Here is a 19,802-nt window from a genome sequence, read left to right as displayed (position 1 = left end):
ACATTATACATCTCTCACTGAAGCACATGGCTATTTGTGCTGTAGTTATGAGCTTGCAGATTATGATCTCCTTTGTCTCACCAGGGTCTGGTATCTAGGAACTGCTCATCCATCTACTTTCTCACGGTAAAGTGAGTCAGTGAGTGAGTGAGTGGCATTTTATTAGAACCCCAGAGCTTGGGAGGAAGAGAGAATTTTGATAGCCAGGCTAACACAAATATTGTCATTGAAAGAACTCATAAGACAGCAGAAGAAAAAGAATAGAAGGTTGAGGCTGGGTGAGATAGTGCCAGTCATGTATCAGGTGGTTCTCAAGGAACCCAGGCCACACAGAAAAGGTTATAAAAATTAGGGGAAGCTGAAGCAACTGCAAGAATGCATGGAAATAGTGGCACGTGAGGTCCCACAACACAAAATGAGGATGCACCTAACCGCCCCAGCATAACATAGAAAGGATGTTATCATTCTCACAAGGCTGGGAAACCCCAGGACACAGAACCACTGCTCCTCAGAGTAGGGCCTGGGAACAGAGTGGTGGCTCCCAGAATCCCTCAGATGCTGTGATAGGATTGGGGCAGGTGGAAGACTGTTCCAAGTGTTGAGAGGTCCTCTTTTTATTTCTTTGGCCTTTTAGAGTACTGGCGTAACTTAAAGGAAGACAATTCTGGTTCACAAACTCTTGGAAGAGGTTAGTGATCTTGGGGCCAATAATGTCAATACTGATAACTAACTTTGAGTACTTACTATGCCTGATACTTTCCCAAAACAATTTTAATCCTCACTATCATTAAGCCCATTTTATAGATGTGGAAGTGGGGAGCTAAGAGAGATAAAGAAACGCACCCAAAGTCACAAAGCTAGTAAAGGGTGCTACCAGGATTCCAATGCAGTCTGATTCCAGAGCTCTTAACTATGTATTTAATACTTACTTTACCTCATTCCCAAATGCATGGTGTGAATAAGGCTTTTGTAGGAAAAAGATGTACCCTTTCCCAAGTCTCGACAATGTGATCTTTGCTGTTAATCAAGAACATTTGTCCTGAGAAATTCACCGCTCCTTTCTCCTTATGACATTCCTCTTACAGGCACTGAAAAATCAGTCTTTCAGAAGAGGTCTTCATATTTAGAGCACTTCCCTATGGCAGCATCAATAGACTAGCCAAATGTTCAGAACTGTGTCAGTCATGCATAACTGCTAAGGGAAGGAGAAAGTTTTTCCTGGATGTATGTGTTAAGAGATAAGGAAATACCGGAATAAAGAGCAAATGAAAGGCAGAATCATTATCTGGGACAACACTGATTTCAGATCCTGGAGGGCTAAATCCACGACTACTCAGAACTCCTGAGTAGGCTGCCTCCATTATTGGCAACAACCACAAATCAAATGAGTTTCATGTAGGCATGTGAAAAGGAGAGTTTGTGACATTACAGACCTCTTCTAAATCTCACCAGATATGAGATCACCATTGATAGATTTGATTCTAAGATGCAGAGAACTTTCCGTTGCTGGCCTTGCCAGTGCTGAAAGCTGATAGAAGGAAGGGCAGCATCACAAGGTTTAATGAGAGAAGCATCCCAGATTTAAGGGTTTCTACCCAAACCCATGGGAAAGGGATGGTTTAAGGACTGCTTAGAATGAACACTGAAGGATACTGGTGAAAGGAAGTAAGACAGAACAGGAAACAACATAAACCCAACTGTTCTCGGGTCTGCAATGAATCTGCAACGGAAGCAAGAAAGCAAAAGGGTCGGGTGCAGTGGCTCACTCCTGTAATCCCACCACTTTGGGAAGCCTAGGTGGGCAGATCACTTGAGGTCAGGAGTTTGAGACCAGCCTGACCAATGTGGCAAAACCCAGTCTCTACTAAAAGTTCAAAAAACTAGCCAGGCGTGGTGGTGCGCACCTATACTCCCAGCTACTACACCTATACTCACCTGTGAGGCCTGAGACTATAAAAATCCTAGAAGAAAATCTAGAAAAAACTCTTTTGGACATTGGCCTAGGTAAAGAATTTATGAATAAGACCTCAAAAACAAATGCAACAAAAACAAAATTAGAAAAATGGGACTTAATTAAACTAAAGAGCTTCAGCACAGCAAAACAATCAACCTACAGAATGAGAGAACCTACAGAATGAGACAGACCTACGTACAGACAACATATAGAGTGAGAGAAAATACTTGCAAACTATACATTCAATAAAGGACTAATATATAAGAAACCCAAACAAATCAACAAGAAAAAAATACAAATAACCTCATTTTAAAAGTAGGCAAAAACTATGCACAGTGGCTCACGCCTGTAATCCCAGTATTTTAGGAGGCTGAGGTGAGTGGATCACTTGAGATCAGGAGTTTGAGACCAGCCTGGTCAACGTGGTGAAACCCTGTTTCTACAAAAAATACAAAAAATAGCTAGGAGTGATTGTGGGTGCCGGTAATCCCAGCCACTTGGGAGGCCAAGGCAGGAAAATCACTTGAACCTGGGAGGCAGAGGCTGCAGTGAGCCAAGATAGCGCCACTGCACTCCAGCCTGGGCGAAAGAGTGAGACTTTGTCTCAAAAAAAAAAAAAGAGCAAAGGACATTAACAGACATTTCTGAAAAGAAGACAAACAGCCAAAAAACATATTTTAAAAACTCATCACTAATCATGAGAGAAATGCAAATCAAAACCAAAATGAGTTACCATCTCACACCAGTCAGAAAGGCTATTAAAAAAAAGTCAAAAAAAAAAAAAAAAAAGCCAATGCTGGCAAGGATGCAGAGAAAAGGGAATGCTTATTCACTGTTGGTAGGAGTGTAAATTTCCTACGAAAAACAGTATGGAGTTTCTGAAAGAACAAAAAATAGAACTAGCATTCAACCCAGCAATCTCACTACTAGATATCTACCCAAAGGAAAAGATATAATATCTCAAAGATTCCTGCACTTGTATGGTTATCACAACACTATTCACAATAGCAAAGTCATAAAATCAACCTAAGTGTCCATCAGTGGCTGACTGGATAAAGAAAATATCTAACCACACACACATACACACACACACACACACACACACACACACACACAACCCATGGAATACTATGCAGCCATAAAAAAGAATGAAATCATGCCCATTGTAACAATATGGATGGGCCTAGAAGCCATTATCCTGAGTGTAGTAACTCAGAAACAGAAAATCAAATTCTGCATGTTCCCTTTCATAAGTGGGAGCTAAACAATGGGTACACATGGACATGGAGATGAAAATAAGAGACACCAGGAACTCCAAAGCAGAGGGATTGAAAAATTTCATATTGAGTACAACATTTCACTAGAAGCCCAAACCTCACCATTACACAATATATCCATGTAACAAACCTGCACATGTACCCACTGAATCTAAAATGAAATTAAAATAATGTTAAAAATCATAATAATACAGATCATGCCTTATAAAATTGAGAGAAATGGTTTGTTGTTGGTTTTGCTCTGCTTCTACAGTCCAGGACAGCAGGATGATGTAAGGAAAGATCATGCAATTGGATATAAGTTCGATACCTAGTTATGTTTACGCTTACAAAATTTTGTCAAGTGATTGAAATTATCTAAGACTTAGTTTCTTCATCTGTAAAATAAAAACAATAATACTTCTCAGGGTTGATTTGAGGGTAAATGAGATAAAGCACACACCTGAACTCTCCCATACGTCATAGGTTAAAAGATGCACAATATTTCTCATTTTAATTTCTTCACAACAGAAATGAACCTGGTAATTAATGACACATTATTGTTTAATTTAGAAAAAATTTTATTCTTCCTCAGTGGCACATAAAATAATGAGAGTCCAGGGTAACTTCAAATAACGACAGCTGCAGATATCAATTTATTCTCAAGCCAAGTGTGACTCTCAATGCGCAAGTGGTAACCCTAACCCCTCCAGAGAACACAACTGTTCTCCTTTATACGTTCCATTTTTTTCTCCATTCATTGGACTAACTCTTCCTCCCACAACCCCTGTTACTCATATTAGTGGAATGGAAAAAGTATGAGCTTCAGAACCAGACAAATTAAGTTTTGGCTCTGCCGCTATGTGACATTCTGAACTTCCACTGAGTGCCACATAATTGTGTATAATAATACTAACCCCAAAAGACTGTTAATAAAGATTAAATGAGAAGATACATGGAAAGTCCTAGCAGTGCCAAACACATTATAAATTCACCCTTTACTTTTGGTAAAAGAATCCAAACATAATAAGCTAAATATTATATAATTCCATTTATGTCCAGAATAGGCAAAATACATAGAGACAGAAAGTAGATTATTTGTTGCCAGGGGTTGTGGGGAGGTGGACAATGGGAGTGACTACTCATGAATACAGGTTTCTTTATGGGGTGATGAAAATGTCCTAGAGTAAATGGTGTTGATGATTGCACAACCTTGTGAGTTTACTAAAAGGCACTGAATTGTATATTTTCAAAGGGTGATTTTATGGTATGTGAATTACGTTTCAATAAAAATATAGAAAGAAAGAAAAAAATAAAAAATAAATTCTCCCTTTTTCCTTCCTCCTCACACCACCACATTCCTTTCTTCTGATTGTTAGAATTGAAAGAAGGGCTGATACCTAGATTAGGGTCTGGCAAACTATGGTCTGCAGGCCAAATCAGCCTCCCACTTTCTTTTGTAAATGAAGTTTTACTGCAACACGTTCATATCCAGAGTTTACAAATTGTCTGTGTTTGCTTTTGTGCTACACAGCAGAGTTGAATAGTTGCCACAGAGACCATTTGGCTCTCAAAGTTGAAAGTACTTCCTACCTGGTGATCTACAGAAAAGGTCCCTAATCCCTGCTTAGAATGGGCACTACAGCACCTAAAACTCCCGCCTCCATGTGTTCCACTATCTACTTCTAGAGAGCTGCTCTGAATGACAAGCGTGCATCCCTCATCCTAGTACTCTTGGGAACTGACCGCAACTTCTACACCACCAGAGCAGAGAGTAGAGTCATAAGAATTTCTGATGAGGAAGATAATCATGCCAGCATGAAAGGCAGAAACGAGATCAGGCGGTTTCTGTGGCTTCAAGCCCTCCCCTTTCTTCTACTTCTAGGGCTATAAAAGCAGGGCCCAGTGAATGGGTGACAGAAGAACTAACCATGGTCAGCATGGGCAGTGTCACAGAGAAAAGGCAGGCCCTGATCATTTTGCTGGTCTTCCTCTTGCCTCCTGAAGCCAGATCTAGTGAGTCTAGGGTGTAACTTCCTCTCCTCTAGGTCCTCAGCCCCTATTCCAAAATCTTTAACCTGGGTCAGAAAAGAGCCTAAAATAATGCTGCAGGATATCTTTGCTTGTGTTCCAAAGGGAGATCTCTACCTAGAAGAGTCATATTCTTTCCTGCAGTTGATTCGAGTGTCCCAGGGACAAGAAGACTAGGGTGGAGAAAGAATTAGAAACTGGCTTTGGAAGTTTCCCTTAACCTACTTTGTTCAAAATGCCCCCGATTCTTATCCACTGCCTTTCTCTCGTATTGAGGAGGGCAGGATAAGGACATGATGAAATGTCTAAAGGAAATGACAAATCAAGCTGGGTAATGATTCCATGAATGTTTAATTTATAATTATTGATTTAAAGAAAAAATATTTTTTGCACTCTTAAGTATGTATGTTATGATTCTCAGTTTTAAAAAAAATTAACATGAACCATAACCAGAGAGAAGCCATTTTTTTCTGCAGCCAGGTCATACAGAAGAACTGTGCTCCTCACCAGCCTTTAGGGATGCACTTAGGTGATGGGGTGTGTCCAGAAAATCCCCTTAAAAACACACATCGAAGGCCTGTTTGTGACTGCCATTTCTACTGCCCACTGACCCATTCCCTGAGCAGCCAGTGCCCCTTCCTTACTTCAATCATTAACTGATAGTGAAATATTGATTTCTCCACCTTTGGTAGTATTAAAGATCATTAAAGGGAATGTTTGAAATTATGAAAAAGAACTTCAAGTTTCAGGGGGGAAAAAAGGTTGGGGGAGAGGAGTTTCCTAACAGGGATCCCAGTTAATACATAATCAATATGCAAGTTTATTTATACATCTCTCCATGTCCACTCCATCTGTATCTTGCCATTCTTGACCTGCATTTCCATCCTCCTTACCTTCCCCAGAGGACAACTCATTTTCTTTGAACAACCTGGCATTTCCCAGAAAAAAAAAAGTGAAGGGCTGGGAGCTGTCTGTTGTCCTGATTTGCTCCCTCTGCCTTTCCTTCCAACTGTGGTTGGAAAGAAGCACCATTGAAAAATCCCTAAACGACCCCTGCAGGCTCTACCCTGTGGCCGTGGACACATGCTGTTGATACCACCTGTCTCGTGAGTCTCACATAACTTGCCCTTTCACACTATCTACCCCATTAGCCTTACCAAAACCATACCTGCATCCTGGGCAGCATCTGCCCTTCAAGAAACTAAGGAATCTCCTTGCAACCAAGAATGACTAGACCAATGAGACACCCTTTAAGGCCCCAGCACAATATAAAAATCCCACAATATAGTAATCTCAATAAGGAGCTATCAAGCCATTGCAGGACCATCTAGAATACAACTAGAGTATAGTTCCTTTCAATCCAGGAACAATACTCTAACATCTTGGCTCACAGGAAGCAGAAGTGAAGATGATGAGGATCAGGGCTGAGCCTGTGAGCACCAGCTCCACCCCTGCCACCAACCACAGATTAAACAAGCATCATGTGGACCCCTGGGATGGAAAGAATAGCTGTTGCCTTATCAGCGTCCCCCACAGCGCACCCAGAAAAGATAAAGTCATCATGGCTACAATGTTACAGAAGATGATGGCCCAAGAAGTAGGCCTGCTTAACTGAAACTGAGAGTGATAAGGGGAGCGGTAGCATCTCAGAGACTACAGCAGAAGCCATCCACATAAAAGAGCTTTGCCCAAACTTATGATAAAGGACACCCTCAGACTCTCCGTACTTTAATACTAGCCCATTTCAGAAATGGTGAATGGAAAGAGAAATCTTACGAAGAACCCCCCAAAAGAGAAAAATGTTTTTAGGTTTGTGCTAAAGAGCCTGGAAAAGAAATAAGGACACACACACTGAGAAATCTTCCTCCTGCCCCAACACTGGGAATAATCTCCCAGGATCTCTCCATATCTCATTCTCCTGGATACTCTGTTCACTCAGAAATATTGTGCAGAGTGCAGTAATTCAAAAGTGAACTATTGTGTTAAGAGTGAAGGCAATATAGTAAAATAAATCAATTTGAAAGTAATTCTCTTAAATTGCTTTATAGATGTTTAATGTAAGCTAGTAGCTGTTAAATGTAAACCTTAAATTCAGAAAAACTTGGTCATTCAGAAACTATAGAAACAGGCAGGACTTATTGCAAGGGCAAACACAGAGTGAGCTCCAGCCTGCTTCAGGAAAATCTGCCAATACCATAAAGAATGTACTCTGTCTGCTCCACCGCACTACTGCTCGGTCTGAGCCCATGCCATCAGCTGTCCCTGACCCACAGGAGTTCTTTACAAGAGACTGCAAAATTCATGAAAATTTCTAGGTGTTTTATACCTGCCACCTCGAGGGTTAAAACAATTTGCATAGAAATTTTCAATCAAGAAAGACACAGTCATTACTCAAAGAACAATAAACAGCCTGGCAGCACATGAATGAATAGAAAAAAGATGTTATATGCAAAGCATGGAATAACCAAAGTCCATAACGGATGTTAATCTGTAATGTGTTTAGGAGAATTTAGAGGAAGTATAAGATTTATTCTTTCATCAAAAAAAATACAGCCAATGAGGGCACATCTATCAATTATCCATCAAGTGGTGATATGGCAGCACAAGGCAAAACCCAAAGGAATAAAACCAACATTTATTAAGAACCAATCATGTGGCATTTCATATTGAGCATCATATTTAATTCTCAAAAAAAGCCTTGTACTGTATCATTCTTCATATTTTATGGATGCAGTAACTAAGGTTGAGAACTTTAAAAATTTTCCTAAGTTCAGACACATAGCTAAGTGGCAGAACCAAGATTCAAACTCACCCCATCTAACCGCAGAGCAAACTGCATGCCTTAAATGTCAAAGTGAATAATAGCACAGTTAATACATGCTTTGGGAACTCAGACAAGGGATGATCCCTCTGCATTATAGTTACTAAGGAATCATTGCCATTATTTAAATGCCAGTGCTTCTACATCAGGCCCAAATTTTCTGTCCTACTAACTGTTAATCAAGACTCGATTCAACCTCTACTTGAGTATCTGCCGCGATGAGAAATCACTTACCTCCACTGACCACACATTTATTTTGTAACAACAGATTGTTAGTAAGTTCTTTCTATATATACTCAACAGCTGCTTCCCAAGATGCTGTAGGATTATGTCTAGAGTCGAACTAGCCGGAAGCAATTTCCAAAATACACCATTGCACTGTGCAGCAAAGGTCCCACTACCCCTTGGTTGGCCCAAACATTCTAGGCAGCACTGGACATCTGAATCATCAATTATTTCCACAAACCCTTACCCCTCTGCCACTCACCCTCACTAGAAGAATTAATTCTACATGATAATAGCTCCCTCATGTTACTCCCTTCTAAGTCAAATTGTACACCCCTTTATCTGATAAACAGAGTCTAAGTCACATGACCTAAATGCAAGAGAAACTGGGAATGGAAGTTTGTGGATTCTACCTTAGTAAGGCAAAAATTATCATTGGGAATTCCTCTAATACAAGAAGGGTGTTCCAGAGACATTAAGGAGCCACATAAATGGAAAATGTCTACTACAATCAATCACTTGGCTGCCCAACATCAACATTCATTCTTTTGCCATACTTAAAGTTTCCAAGAACAAAAATTATCCCACTGAACGTAATCTTTACTATCTTTTATATAAAGGAAAATTAGGCTTGACTCAGCAGAACTGAAATAACCCAGTGTCAACAGTTACTGCTTTTAACTTCAAGTACTGTGAAGTACCTAGGGTACCTAGAGAGGTGATACATGCTCCAACAATAGTTTGATCACATTTTCAATTTGATATTCTCTAGTCTCCCAACTTGATAACTGTACACTAATCCATAAAGTTCACTACCAACATGCTATATATAAAATAACCAAAGGGGCTTCGAAGAAGAATGAGAAAAAGGAAATACCTTAAAATACACAGGTATACATATGACAGAGAAAAGAAGAAAATGTGAGCAGATAGTGCAGTCCTCATTTCTGAAATTGGTCCCCTGACTGGGGCTATACCTATTCCATTTCCTGACCCTCAGCCAGGCAGGTGGAACAAAACTTAAGTCTTGGTGGATCTGAATATTGATGCTGTGGAGCTGTCATACTAGTCCCAGACTACCTACCTCTCAATTTCTCATTATGTCAGTGAAAACAAACACCTTTGATTTGTTTAAGCCTCTGCTTTTTTGGTCTAATTGATGTAAGACCACAGGACAAGACATCTCCAGCTCTGGATTCTCTTCTGTTCTGCTAACGGTGGAATGCCCAGAGTAGGGTTGCCAACTTTAGCAAATAAAAAATACAGGATTCCCAGCTAAATTCAAATTTTAGATAAACAACAATTTTGTAATATTAGTATGTCTCATTCAATATTTGGACATACTTAACTAAAAAATGATTTGTTCATCTGAAATACAAATTTAACTGGGCATTCTGAATATTCTCTGGCAACACTTGAAAGAGTGAAGAAAGTGGTATAAGGACACCTAAGAAGACCAGATTTGAAAAGACATTAGGAATGTGTGTAAATGTCTTATTCTAGAGAGAGTTAGAGCTGTAGGTAGAACTTGGGAAATTAAGTTAAAAGCAACAGAGGGCCTGGCCAATATATACTAAGGAGTGGATCACTCTGGTCACAAGCCCAAGCTGAGACCAAGGGCATAGCAAGATGATTTGGAAAAGGCACTTATACAGTACACATCCCCATCTTTTGAACTAAATGCCTTGTAAATCTCCAAGAGAAATGACAGTCCACCATGTGGACTGCCTTCTCTAAGTCAGGGGAAAATAACGGCTATGTGCTTGAAACCCACTTCTGATATTATAAGGTGTGTGGTCTTGGTCATGTTAATGTGTCTGAGTCTCAATTCTACAATTGTAAAGTGACAGTAATGGTGTGTCCCCAGGTTGTTGTGGAAAGCTTGATTCTTAATGTGACAGTAGGAAACCCCAACCTCTCTGGAGCAAAAACCCTTCTATATCTTTACTTCCCCTCTACATTGGCAGGACTCTATTCCTCTATTTCTCTCTAGTGCTAGAGCAGAAAGGGCCCTTGATTTGGAATCAGAAAAACCTAATCTGAACCATAAGCTATGATAGCTGATCTAAAAATTTGACTATCATGACATGATAATGATCATAACGGTAATACATATTGATAGGGTTGCTATGAAAGTAATAATATATCTAAGAGTTGTGACAATATATGATATGCCTAGACTCTCAGAAAATGCTAATTCCAATCTCAATTGCTCTTTGCATAAATTTCTGTCCTAGGGTCTGTTCCTTTTCCACATCTAGCCTCCTTGGATCTCTCTTCTGCCAAAAACACGTGGTTCAGAGGAGAGAGATCCAGGTCAATGTTTTTCAAATTACAAGGAATTATCCCTTTAAGTGGCATTGTTGCTCAAGTTTTGACATGTAGTGGAGTGGAGTGGAGTGGAGTGGAATGGAAACTAACAGAACATCGCAGAAGGTTAAGATAAAGATTGTTTTCTGAAACCTTTGATTTTTGCTTACGTACTCACACATACATATGTGCATGCATTGGGACTCTGCAATATGCATTTCTGACTATGGATCATAGCCATAAAAATCTTTGCACTGAACATTCAGTGGGCCTTTCACAAGCTGCCCTAACTGGGAAAGAAAAACATGGCCCCTCCATTTCCTGCCCCCAACTCCAGAAAAAGCACCATGGTTGAGGGTACATCTGAGAAGCCAGCACTTGGGAGTTCAGGGCTCAAGTTCCTCTCTAGAAAAACACAGGGTGATTCTGGGGGAACTTCTGATCATAAACACAGTCAATTCAGAGTGAGAAAAGAAAACATGACCACGCAGTTCCTGTGGTTACCAGCCCTGCCCCTCTCTTGCCTGCTGGGTATTATAAAACCCAAGACTGGAAAGGAAAACCAGCATTTGCTCAGGCAACCTCTCTGGGAAGATGCTGCTTCTTCCTCTCCCCCTGCTGCTCTTTTTTTTGTGCTCCAGAGCTGAAGCTGGTGAGTATCGGGGTTCTTCCCTCTGAAATCTGCAGTATCAGCTCCTGAAACAAATATGTTTAGTCTGAAAATAGCTGACTCTTGAACAGCGTTCCAAGATCTCTCTTCAAGAGTCCCAAAGGGAAATTTCCACTTAGGATGCACGCCACCCCACCCACTGCCATTCTCTACAGCCTAGGACAGCTCCCAGGAACAAGGAATTTTACCTCAATTGTGGAAAAACCCAGAGCAAGTGGAAGGAAAAGGGGTATCCCCAGGAAAACAGACATGTCCTCTTAATCTTCTGAGCATCAGGGCTACCCATTACCTTGTTATTTGCTGAATCTGTGGCCACGCTCACGAGCTGTGGAGAAATCTAAAACAGGAACCTGGACAGCGGGTCCTACACAGAGAGAGAGGAGGGTGGGCCAGGGCAAGGTGGGAGTGGGGGAAATCTGAGGTGAAAACATCTGAATGGAGCAGAGGCAGGACCAGCTGTTGCACCTGGAGGAAAGAATGGATTTCACCTGGAAGGTTATGAGTGGGAAAGATACGAAATATAGGAGACTGGAGAGGGAAGGTGGGCAGAACACAGGGTAAGAATGAGATTCCAGGGAAGCCTCGCTCAGCTTTAACCCAATTTGTCCATTCATTGGAGAGAGTATTAAAACCCATGTTTAAACCCTGGGGTGCTCTGTTCCAGGGGAGATCATCGGGGGCACAGAATGCAAGCCACACTCCCGCCCCTACATGGCCTACCTGGAAATTGTCACCTCCAACGGTCCCTCAAAATCTTGTGGTGGTTTCCTGATAAGACGGAACTTTGTGCTGACAGCCGCTCATTGTGCAGGAAGGTGAGAAAACAGGGTCCATTTATCTCCAAATGGGAGGTGAACAACCAGAGTAGCAACCAGGGATACACCTGCACTGGGGCCTGAAGAGGGGGTCCTGGGTCTGGTCAACTTTCAGGAGAGGGAAGACTTGGGCTGAAAGACTTTAGTCTGTGATTGAATAGCTTCCTTGAGCCTCAGTCACTGTGAGCTAAGCTCCCCTTCGGAGGAGAAGGAGGCCCTGTCCAAGGTCCCTCGTGTAGCAGTAGCACCCCTCACCCCTACCGAACTCAAGGCACACGGTTCACTTTTCAGGGCCCCACCCAGTCTCAGGGCCACTTCCTCTATGGCCTTTTCAAGAACACTGACCTCTAGTTCTCAGGGTCCTGAACCCATCATTTTATGGGAGGCAGAGAACAGGGTCCACATGAGACCCTCACTTTTCCCTTTAACTGATATCTCCTGCTTCAGGGGGCTGGCCCTCATTCAGGGTTCCCTGAATCAGGAAGTGTGAACCCTGTCCCCTGAGTCCTCCATGGTCTGTTCATTCCCCAGTAATTCCAGGGGTCCTAGAAATTGTGTCTCTTCCCTGAGAAAGCTCTTTCATGAGTAAAACCTGAGCCCCTAAACGCCACAAGTGGCCCATGAAAAGGGAGATGGGTAGAGTCCGGGGACCCAGTGAGAGACTTTAGTCCCCTTTTCTCAGAATGAGCTCACCTCAGGAGAAACCCCAAGCCATCCCTGTCACTCCTTTTCCTTCCTTCTTCCTCACAACAGGTCTATAACAGTCACCCTTGGAGCCCATAACATAACAGAGAAAGAAGACACATGGCAGAAGCTTGAGGTTATAAAGCAATTCCGTCATCCAAAATATAACACTTCTACTCTTCACCACGATATCATGTTACTAAAGGTGACAACACCTCTCTTCTCCTTTTCCCCTTCCCATTCTCCTAAGCTTCTCCTTCAGGTCCTCGTTGCCCTGAATTTTTCTTAGGACTTGACTCTAACGTGAAGCTACTCACCCTGCCCCTCCCTGATCACCTTCAACTGCCCAGAACCCATTTCGAGGACTGACAGTCCTTCATTCCCTTCACAGTTGAAGGAGAAAGCCAGCCTGACCCTGGCTGTGGGGACACTCCCCTTCCCATCCCAATTCAACTTTGTCCCACCTGGGAGAATGTGCCGGGTGGCTGGCTGGGGAAGAACAGGTGTGTTGAAGCCGGGCTCAGACACTCTGCAAGAGGTGAAGCTGAGACTCATGGATCCCCAGGCCTGCAGCCACTTCAGATACTTTGACCACAATCTTCAGCTGTGTGTGGGCAATCCCAGGAAGACAAAATCTGCATTTAAGGTGATCCTCCAACTAGGTTTCTTCTCCAAAACTCACTGTTCAGGGACCAGAATGCTCTTAGAAGGAGATTGGGTCAGAAGGTTGTCAGCCAGTGACAGAGTTGGCATCACAGGGATTGTCTGTCCTCCCATGGCCCAAGACAGCCTCTGACCATCCATTCCAGTCTACTGCACTGGGGGCATGGGGTGACATGAAGAATGTGGGTGACTGTCCCAAGAAAGGAAGAAGGGGTATCAGAACTAGATGTGTAAGTGAGGAGCCCCAGCTCCCGGGTCTGATTTGACTTTAGGTCTCACTGTGACTCCAAGCTGGCTGGCAGACAGGAGTGGAGGACTTCCTGGGCTTACCTTCTTCTCTCTCTCTCTCTCCTCCCCCTCCAGGGAGACTCTGGGGGCCCTCTTCTGTGTGCTGGGGTGGCCCAGGGCATCGTATCCTATGGACGGTTGGATGCAAAGCCCCCTGCTGTCTTCACCCGAATCTCCCATTACCGGCCCTGGATCAACAAGATCCTGCAGGCAAATTAACCCTGGATCCTGAGCCAGCCTTAAAGGGAACCTGGAACTGGACCTGACCAGTAAAGTGTGTGCCACTCATTCTGGCCTGCCCTTGGTCCCTCAGCCACAACCCTGAGCCTCCAGAAGTATCCTACAGGTCACAGAACTCTCAATAAACCTCAGTGAAGACACAGCTTCTAGTCATGAGTGTGTGTCCCCTCTCTGCTGCTCTCTTCTCCTTGCACATAGCGACCTGATTCCCAGCCCAAGCACACAAGGATTTGGAAGGGGTGTGTCTGTGTGTGTGTGTGTGTATGTGTGTGTGTATGAGAGAGAGAGAGAGACAGAAAGAGAAAGAAAGAGAGAGAGAGAAAAAAAAATAGGAAATAATGAAGAAAAAATTGAGAAAAAAAAAGATTTTCCCTGGAAAGGCGGGATCCACATTTCCAGCATGAGAAATGCCACCAAATCCTTCCTTGCCTTAATTATCACCGCTATACCAGTTCTGATTTATCTTTAGTAATACTCAGAATCACTAAGAACATTTTGAATTATAAACAAGATATAAGATGTTTACAGCATCCCTGGCATCTTCCTACTAGATGCCAGTTGCAACACCCCCTTCTCCACTGCAAAGTTGTGACAACCAAAATGTCTCCAGGCATTGCTAAATATCCCCAGGAGAGGGAGGGAGGAGGAAAGAAAGATCACTCTCTTTCGTTGAAGACCGCTGGTTTAGATACATGATATAAAGAAGGCAGTTGATACCACACAGGGCCCTCCTCATAGCCCACATTGATAAGAAAAGAGCCTCCCTCTGTGAAGCTTTCATCTGATATGCAGAGAAGATTGCCTTCCACTTACTTATTGTTACAAAACAGATACTGAGAACAGATTAGAGGAGAGACAGCATCACAAGGTCTGTATGAGCAACACCCATCCACAAATGGCTTCACCCAAACCAGCAGGAAGTCCACAACCTAGAGCCTGCTCAACACAAACCCTTGTCACGGGAGACTGACTGGAGGAGAGAAAACAGGCAGGACAGGGACACAACAGCCAGAGCCTGAGGCTGGCAACACCCATCACTTCTGAAGGTGTGCTGAACACCTTTGGCCAAGTGAACTATTGCTAGGAATTTTCTTTAAGAAAAAATCAAAGACATACACAAAGATTCATTCATAAAAATTTTAATCGCAGCATTTTTAATAACAAAAATCTGGAATCCCAGACATGGAGGAAAGCTTCTATGACAAACTTGTATGAATGAATATTTTAAATTCACAAGCTTTGTGTTAAAAACATTTAATATGGAAAAATTCAAGAAAATTCAATATATTCAATATAATGTAATGTTTTTACAAAGCAATATGAAAAATCTTCCTATAGTAGAATCTCAGTTTTGTAGCTATATGTTTTATATATGCACAGGAAAAAATTGGAAGTAATTACATCAAAATAATTATGGGGGTTATCTCTACATGATGGGATTAATAGCTATTCTGATTTTGTCTTTATGCTGGCTACAAGTCCCATCCTTGTATTCTAACTATTGAGGATGCAGCACCACTCATGGCTCCACCAGTGGATAAATGCATATAACCATCTTCAGAATCCCATTGGTCAGGGTTTTCTGCATGGGAACAAAGCATCCTTCCATTTCCAGGTGCGTCACTCAGCCCATTCAGGAAGCTACCACAGAAGCTAAGTCCTACAGGTTCCCTCAGGTTAGTGAGTAGTCTTTTCTGGTAATTGGTGTCAATGGTCAATTGCAATCTCCTGAAAATCTCCACTGCCACAGCTGGTCCCAGAGTCCTAATTGATATTTTGCATCTCACTTCCACCACCCACTCTAGGTGCCCTCCCACAACCATCTAGCAGTTCAGTAAGTCTGAGCTGTAGTCTGATGGAGTGACCCAGAGCTCTACCCTGAGGGGACTGAGTTGTTAGTTGCTTTGCACTTGTTAGGTTTGGGTTGTTGTAACTGCCCATTTACAATTATCAGTGAGCACAAAAGTATAGGGGATACTTCCAGGGAATCCCCTTGGTTGCAGTCATACTCTTATCTTCTCCCATTGCATTGCAGCAACCCTAGCTTCTCATGGTAATTAAGGCCAATTATTCTAGCCATAAGGCAACTCTTTCCTTTGCCTGCTGGTCCACTGTTATGAGGAGTCCCAAACGGCTGAGTGATAGTCACAACTTCCAGTTCACTGGAGCCTTTCCCACCTGCACTGGAAAAAGCATTTTCTTCCTGGAAACTTAGACCTCTAAACTGGCAGAATTTGAGTTTGCAGGAACAGGAAGATACAAATTCCACAAGTAAGTGCCTGGGAGTGATAACTAAAGGGATCAATTCCACTTCTATCCCTTGATTCCTGGACTCATATATTCTAGCTATGTGGGACACTGAACCATAAATTGGTTATTGATTCAGCATATGTATCACATCCTGGAAAGCAGTGCTCCAACTTCCAACCCTACAGGGTGTCATCTCTGAGCTGGCACCTTAGCTGAGCTTTCAACAGGCCAGCTCATAATTCCACTAGGTTGACTGCTTCTGGGTGGCATGGTATATAATAAGACCAATGAGCCCATCATTTTACATTATTTGCCATAAAATGAGTCCTTTGCTCTGAGGTAATATGTGTGAGAACCAGGTTGATGGATTGGGAAATCTGTAAGCCCTCATATGGTGGTAGTGGCAGAAGGATTTCAGACAGAGAAGGAAAACTCATGTCCAGAGCAGGTATCAATGGTGATAAAGATGAATGTCCATCCCCTCCAAAGTAGAGGGGTCAATCTCTCACTGGATAGCCACCTGATCTCTCCAAAAGCAGTGCCATCTCAAAGACTCAGCGATAGTCTCTGCTGCTGGCAAGTTAGGTGATTAATAGTGGCAAGACCCGAATTGATTTTGGTGAAAGAGAGTGTCCATGTTCTTGGACCCATGAATAGCCTCCATTCAATCTCCATGACCACTCTACTCTGATCATGGCCCATTGTTCCAGCAGCGAGGTGATCAAGAAGAGAATGTGGCTGACATCCACAAGCCATATCACCTCTTTACCTGGTTGGGAGTCTCTGTGAGTCCATGTGGTCCGGTGCTCAGGCACAGCAACTTCTCCTTAGCAGACAGCACTGTGCAAGTGGAGTTCTCGGTCTGTGGTGGCAGCAGCAGTGGCAGCAATGAGCAGGGATTTATGACCATGAGAACAGAGTGAGTTGTCACTAGAGTCACTCCAATCTAAAAGCAAAGCAAGCAGTCAACGCAAGTGGAATCCAGGGGAGCTGGGATGGTGTATAAACTGGACCAGGTGCACTGGTCCTTACCTAGAGATATAGTTGGGACCCTCCAAAAACAAGCTCACCTTTATTCTGCTGATAATTAGATCATTCTGAGCAAAGTATATTGTCAAACAGTGGACCTAATTATGTATATAAATATCATCTATTAGAGTGAGTGAAGGAGGGGGTTGAGGAGGTAACACCAATGGTGGATGAGAAAATAAAAACTGCCCACCTGAAAGCCAGAAACAAGTGAATCTGAACAGTGCAAGGAATGGATTTTAGTAGACATTGTTGATGCCCTTCCCAGGACCTCTTAAGCAGGTGATGCACCCATTCCCCAGCTGTTGTGAGTGACAGCCATCAACCAATATCCATGTCCATGAGTTCATATATATCCTTTCCCTGAGCCACTTCTCTCCACACAAAATAGATGCCCAAATTGATTTTTGACATGGCTGCCAAGGACACACAATAGGGCAAGGACAGTCTATTCAATAGGTGGTGTTGGGAAAACTGGATGTCCACATTCAAAAGAATGAAATTAGACCCTTGTCTCACACCCTATACAAAAATAAACTCAAAATGGATTAAAGACTTACATATAAATCCTGAAATTGTAAAACTACTAGGAGAAAACATAGGGGAAAACTCCATGACATTGCTCTGGGCAATAAATTTTTGGATATATCCCAAAAACACAGGCAACAAAGCAAAAATAGACAAATGGGATTGCATCTAACTAAAAGTCTTCTGCACAACCAAGGAAACAATCAACAGAGTGAAGAAACAATCAATAGAATGGGAGAAAATATTTGCAAATCACACATCTAATAAGGGGTTAATATTCAAAACAAATAAAGAAGTCACCTCAATAGCAAGAAAGCAAATAACCCAATTTTAAAATGGGCAAAGAACCTAATGACATCTCTCAAAAAAAGAAATACAAATAGCCAATAGGTATATGAAAAAATGCTCAACATCACTGATCACCATGGAAATGCAAATTAAGCCACAATGAGATACCACCTATTAAAATGGCAATTATCAAAAAATAAAAGGTAACTGATAAAGAAGATGTAGAGAAAAGAGAACACTTGTACACTGTTGATGGCAATGTAAATTAGTATAGCCATTACAAAAAAAATATGGAGTTTTACCCAAAAATTAAAAATACAATTGCCATAAGATCAAGCAATCCCATTACTGGATATATATTTAAAGGAACTGAAATCAGTATGTCCAAGAGATATCTGCACTCCCATGTTTATTCATAATAACTAAGATATGGAATCAACCTAGGTGTCCATCACTGGATGAATGGATAAAGAATACATACATACACACACACACACACACACACACACACACACACACACACACAGAGTGGAATACTATTATCCATCCTTAAAAAGAAGAAATGGTGTCATTTGCAACAACATGGATGAACCAGGAGGACATTATGCTAAGTGAAATAAACCAGGCACAGAAAGAGAAATGCTGCATAATCTCGGTCATATACTCTTAAAAGCCAAACTCATAGAAATAAGTAGAATGGTGGTTACCAGAGCCTGGGGTATGGGAGAGGTACAGGAGGAGACGACCTTCCTGGTTCTGAAGTCCTTCTACTGCTGTCACAACCATCCTACTCCAAAGGTACAAACATCAAGGGGCCTCCAACAGCTCTCCCTGCTTGCCTCAGAGCTTGGGAATTCCAACTCCAAATCTAGTTGTAAGTGCAATATAGTGTGAATTGAAGAAAAAGAATCTTCAAAAATGTACATATGCTTTGTTTGCAACAGTATGGAAAACTATACATTTTAGGGAAAAGTGGAAAGTATCCTTCAAATATAGAGGTAGTTTTCTCAGAATTGTAACTTAAAGGATGGCTTATTTATTTATTTATTCTTATTTTTATTCTCCTTAAAATTGTTTTTATTTTCACAAATTGCAAAAAAAATGAAGAAACACAAAAATGCAGAGGGGCTTTCTCAAACATTTGCTTAGATGCTCAGCAAATGGTCTTATTTTCTGTTTTTCCCATACACAGCACATTCCCCAGGAAGCAGGGAAACCACAGAACATGGTACCCTGTCGCCTGGGGCAGAAGATGGGGAGTGAGGAGGACATACTCAGGATCATCCAGAGCCTGAGCTGGGAGAAACTACCTAGGAAAATCTTTAAGAATGCCCTGAGGCCAGTGGCTGGGTCTGCCCTGTAGTGTGAACCCAAAGAAGACAAGTCTCTCTTGGGCAAGGAGTGTGGAAAGAGCCGTTGGTGGCACACTGGCCTCTTCAGCCAGCCCATCCATAAAAGACAAGGTCAACCATCATTGCAGATTTGATTCAGTGATTCAGAGAGTGACACACTGACTGTGTTAACGGAGGCTAGGATCTGATAAGGGGAAGAAAAATGTTCCAGCATCTGCAGATTTAGCCTAGATATGAGGGGTTTTTCCTCCATGCAATGGGAAGGGACCTGCCCAACACAAACACTGGACAATTATAGTCCAAAACAGCCCAGTTTCCCTGGGTTCTGCAGAAAGGGCAGAGACAGAAGTAAGGAGGCCAAACACGGACACCCCCAACTCCCGACCCTGACCCTGACC

General features: G+C 42.2%; 1 protein-coding gene and 1 long non-coding RNA gene across 2 annotated transcripts in view; one reads left to right on the top strand and one right to left on the bottom strand.

Moving 5' to 3' along the window:
• The first annotated feature begins 11,167 nt into the window (after window positions 1–11,167).
• CMA1 (chymase 1) lies at window positions 11,168–14,100 on the top strand. The gene is given in 5 exon segments (NM_001194633.3): window positions 11,168–11,249; window positions 11,932–12,082; window positions 12,836–12,971; window positions 13,158–13,412; window positions 13,793–14,100. Coding segments are annotated over 5 exon segments (744 nt in total). The 5' UTR covers window positions 11,168–11,191; the 3' UTR covers window positions 13,937–14,100.
• A 2,416-nt stretch (window positions 14,101–16,516) lies between these two features.
• The window catches only part of LOC144330198 (uncharacterized), a 46,708-nt gene continuing 43,422 nt past the window's right edge, over window positions 16,517–19,802 (bottom strand). The window contains exon 3 of the long non-coding RNA XR_013396156.1: window positions 16,517–17,153. This is a non-coding gene — a long non-coding RNA (uncharacterized LOC144330198). The remainder of the gene's footprint in view (window positions 17,154–19,802) is intronic.

The sequence above is a fragment of the Macaca mulatta genome, chromosome 7 (genome assembly GCF_049350105.2).
Source record: "Macaca mulatta isolate MMU2019108-1 chromosome 7, T2T-MMU8v2.0, whole genome shotgun sequence".
In the NCBI taxonomy this organism is placed as follows: domain Eukaryota; kingdom Metazoa; phylum Chordata; class Mammalia; order Primates; family Cercopithecidae; genus Macaca; species Macaca mulatta.
The sequence above is the reverse complement of the archived record's forward strand: the minus strand, read 5'-3'. Positions and strand labels throughout refer to the sequence as shown.